General features: G+C 41.6%; 1 protein-coding gene across 1 annotated transcript; it reads right to left on the bottom strand.

Annotated features, from left to right (window-relative positions):
• Positions 1-714: 714 nt before the first annotated feature.
• LOC124964474 (AP-2 complex subunit beta-like) lies at positions 715-3,630 on the bottom strand. The gene is given in 2 exon segments (XM_047524836.1): positions 715-2,311; positions 2,313-3,630. Coding segments are annotated over 2 exon segments (2,811 nt in total). The 5' UTR covers positions 3,527-3,630.
• Positions 3,631-4,779: the final 1,149 nt, after the last annotated feature.

The following is a 4,779-nucleotide window of genomic DNA, read 5'->3' as shown; positions in this document are numbered from 1 at the left end:
ATAAACCCCACTTGATCGTGGTGCTCTATCTTTTTAATATGTTTTTATATGTGATTTGCCAGAATTTTGTTAAGGATTTTTTTCATCTATGTTCATCAGGGGTATTGGCTTAAAGTTTTCTTTTCTTGATGCATCTTTGTCTGGTTTTTGGTATCAGAGTGATACTAGCTTCACAGAATGAGTTTGAAAGGGTTCCCTCCTTTTCTATTTCCTGGAATACTTGGAGGAGTATTGGAATGAGTTCTTCTTTAAAGGCCTTTTAAGTTCTCAGGTGGCTGAGAATCCACCTGGTCCCAGGCTTTTCTAGGTTGGGAGGTTTTGATGACTTTTTCTATTTCAGTGCTTGAAATTGATCTGTTTAAATTGTATATATTTCTCTGATTCAGTTTGGGAGGATCATATGTCTCTAGAAATTTGTCAATGTCTTCGATATTTTCTAGTTTGATAGCGTATAGATTTTCAAAGTACCTTCTAATTATGTTATGTATTTCAGTGGTGTCTGTCATGATCTGTCCTTTTTAGTCATGAATTTAGTAATTTGAGTTTTCTCTCTTCTCTTTGTCAGTGTGGCTAAGGTTTTATCAATTTTGTTTACTTTTTCAAAGAACCAACTTTTTGTTTTGTCAATTTTTTGAATTATTTCTTTTGTTTTGATTTCATTGATTTCAGTTCTTTTTTTTTTTTTTTTTTTTTGGAGGGTACTGGACCAGTTTATTAGTTTTTCAAAATGCTGTCGTAGACCTGATAGATGTATTGAGAGACTTCAGGAACTCTACACTTCAGTGACAGCGTATAATTGGGGTTTCCTGGCTGGATGCATAGCTCAGCCAAAATCCAAATGCCATTAGTGAGTTTCAGGGATTGGTATAGCATGTCCTGCCCTTCCACATTCCTCTTGGCAATAGTATAAACATTGTTGTTTTGCAACTTGCTGGAAACAGTGTCAGCATTTAAATGGCATTCCTTTATCTGAAACTGGAGTTCATTTTCATTGGGAATATCCTTCCACATAGCAAGGAAGACCTGGCGTTCCATTTTGCCATCTTCTACAAAAAGCACATTGAGTGGGATGAGGCAGCTGAAGTAGAAGACATCAATATTGTTTTTAACAGCCACCTGCAGGTTATTCAGAGGTTCCATCTTCGTGACTAGGCCCAAGGTGTTGAGAGGCAAGGAGACATCAATGCTCTGGTTTGGCATCAGTGGTGTATGGATGGCCAGAGGAGTGCTTGGGATGACACCAAAGCTATTCTTGTTAAACTGGATTGCAAAGTCTGTCATGTGTTGCAGAGCTTTGTTGGTAAAGTTCATTTCCATATAGATGTGCCCTTGGCGGTGAGTAAATGTTCCCGAAATCTCCAAACCTTTAGCCTTTACCGCAGGTAGCCAGACAGCCTTAGGAGCCACATATCCACCAGGTGCCATGCCTATTCCTGTGGAGAGTTCAAACAGGTCATTTAGTCCACTGCTGACCACTGCAGGAGTAGGTGAAGGAGCAAAGGTGGCAGGCACTGATGATGGGATGAAGGACTGTCCTACCAGACTATCAAGTCCTCCTCCCAGGAGATCCACTGCTCCCATCTGCATGGAGGACACCTGTGGCACATTGACTGGGGGACCAAGGTCAATATTTAAAAGATCCCCTAGAAGGTCTCCTTGAGAAGGGATAACCTGAGGCTGTTCCAGGTTGGGTGCAGTGGTGGTGCCAACAGGGCTGTCACCTGCATCAGTGCTGCCATGATGAATTGGCAAATGCTTGCGATGGATCCCATGACTCCCCTCCACAAAAGCATTGGGAGGTTTATGGTACACAGAGGCCAAAGAACCAATGTGGCAGATTAGTTCATCCAGCAGAGTTGGCTCAATAAGGTCTGTTTCCTCAGAGATTAGTGGCTTCTCAGATAAGACTACTTCTTTGGCTGTCACAGGATCAGTTGAGAGAAGGCACCAATAAATATAGCCCCGATCTCGAAGGTCAGGATTATCAGAATCCTGTGTTGCCAAACTCAAGACCTGTTGGACTAACTCCTGTGTTTCTGATGGCTTCTTGAGAAACAGCTTCACTATGGCAGTAAGCAGAGTGAGTTGCACTTGGGTACTTTCATCATGAAAACCCTCCAGAAAGCTCTCTAGTAACTCATCTGCATTGTCAATTCTTTCAGCATATTCTCCCACAATCCATATCATAGCTGCTCGAGCATCTGGCTCATCCAGTGAGTCTAAGTTTTCACAGAGAGTGGCAATGATACTTTCATACTTGTTGGGGTATTTGCGGAAGATGTCCCTTATGACAACAATCGCCTCTTGGACCATAATTTACTTTGGTCTGGATTAGATCAAGCAATGTGCTTACGCAGCGCTCGGCAGATTGCTCTACCTTGATGGCACATTGTCCAATGGCCCGGACAGCTTTGCGAACAAAGTCCACATCCACCTCAGTGGCATATTCTTTCAGTTCTGCCAGAACCTGAGTAATGTTGGCTTGGGATGCCAGACGAATCATGATGTCCAATTTCTCTAGTTTAACATAGATGGGATCATTATACTTCACAAAGAAGACTTTTATTTCCTGCTTCAAGATTTCAGGCCTTTTCTGGACAATTAGGTTGATGTTCCTCAGGGCGACATACTGCACTTCTGGCTCCCCAGACAGCAAAGTGACAAGTGGAGGAGCTAACTTCTTCAGTAGCATATTATAGTAGTCAGAGTCCTTGGGTAACAACTCTAGAAACTTCATTAGGACTTTCACCGCTGAAAGCACCACTGCTGAGTTGGCATGGGACAGCCGGGGGGTTACCCGGTCACAGATGCTCTGAGCTTCCCGGTCATCTTTGGGGTTGTAATTAGACAGGCAGTCCAGGATGAAAATCTGGCCCCATTCTGTGCACTCATTCAGAGCTGTCAGCAGCTTATTAATGTTCTGTGGGTTCAGATCAAGTAAGTTGCTGTTTGGGTGAGACTCACTGATTTCAGATAATGCTGCCACAGCATTAGCCACCACCATAGGATTTGAATCTGCTATGAGATCCCGTAGAGAATCCAGAAATCTCTGATCTTCCACCATTTGGGCATTGATATCATGGAGTTTTGCCACACAGACTGCTGCTGTTTTCCGAACATAGGGGTCTTCGTCCTTCAAGCACTTGCGCAGGGGCTCACAGAGATATTCTGTAATTTTGTCCACCCGGATGCACCCCATGGTCCTAACTGCCAAGGCCCGAATCAAAGGATTGGGATCTTCACAGTCCTTCACAAAGCTGTTGACAGCCATGATGGCCATATCTGGCTGACTCTTGGCATAGTTCATCAAGTAGAGATATACGAGTTTCTTCAGTTCCAGGTTGTCGGTCTGCATACAGTTCACTACATCTGGAAAGAGAGAGCTAACATCCTTCCCCACAGTCAAAGCAGCAATCACTTTCTTCACAGCCTCCTTCCTCTTTTCTTTCTTTTCATTGTTGAGTTCAGCTTTTAATTCAAAGTTTTCTCCCTTTTTATTAGTTGTAAAGTACTTGGAGTCAGTCATGATTTTGGATCTTTAATGTGCACCGGAGGTAAGGGCGGGGGTGGCGGCGGCAGCCGGCGAGCACAGCCCGGGTGGTGTTGTAATGGTTTCCTGCCCGTCACGATTCTTTCTCTGATTTCAGTTCTGATTTTAATTATTTACTGTCTTCTATTACTTTTGGTGTTGATTTGTTCTTCTTTTTCTAGGACTTCAAGCTATAATGTTAGGTCATTTAGTTGTTGACTTTTTATTGTTTTAATGTATGAGCTTAATGCAATTAACTTTCCTCTTAGTACTGCTTTCAGAGTGTCCCAGAGATTTTGATATGTTGTCATTTACCTCTAAGAATTTTTTTATTTCCTCCCTGATGTCTTCTGTTATCATTGCATCATTCAATAGCATATTATTTAGTCTCCAGGTGTTGGAGTAGTTTCTGTTTTTCATTTTATCATTGATTTCTAACTGCATTCCATTATCATCTGACAGAATACAAGGTAGTATCTCTATTTTCTTGTATTTGCTAATGGTTACTTTGTGGCATAGCATATGGTCTATTTTAGAGAAGGATCCATGAGCTGCCTAGAAGAAAGTGTATTCGATTGATGATGGATGAAATACTCTCTATATAATAGTCTGTTAAGTCTAAATAATTGATTGTATTATTTAATTCTATAGTTTCTTTGTTCAGTTTTTGTTTGGAGGATCTATCCAGTGGTGAGAGTGGTGTGTTAAAGTCACCCAGTATTATTGTGCTATGGTCTGTTTTTTCCCTGGAATTGAGAAGGATTTGTTTGATGTACATGGATGTGCCATTTTTGGGGGCATAAATATTTACAATGATTTATTCTTTTTATATCATCCATTACTCTTTCAGGTCAGCCTCATGCATGAAGTTTCCTGAATGTATGTGCTTTCTCACACCTCTTTTCTTTTGCATATGATATTCCTTCTGTAGAATTCCCTCCCCCTCAGAGCTCTGCCTGTTAGAATCCATTCATTTTGTAAATCTCAGCTCCCAGACTCAGTCCTCTGTTTAGCCTCCCATGACTCTTGGTGCAGACTTGACCCCCAGCCCTCTGTCTCCACATTGTATGTATTTATACACCTCCATTGTAGTAATCATGTTATAGTCTAATGGTTTATCTGTGTGCCTCTACTAGACTAAGTCCCTCAAGGACAAGAACACTATTTGGTTGGTTTTTATGTCATCTAGCTTTTATGATGGAGACTCGCACAAAGCAGATTCTCAGAAATTGCTTGTTACATATTTGCAA

The sequence above is a fragment of the Sciurus carolinensis genome, chromosome 14 (assembly GCF_902686445.1).
Source record: "Sciurus carolinensis chromosome 14, mSciCar1.2, whole genome shotgun sequence".
Classification (NCBI taxonomy): domain Eukaryota; kingdom Metazoa; phylum Chordata; class Mammalia; order Rodentia; family Sciuridae; genus Sciurus; species Sciurus carolinensis.
Note: the sequence above shows the minus strand (reverse complement) of the source record. Positions and strands in the feature narration are given on the sequence as shown.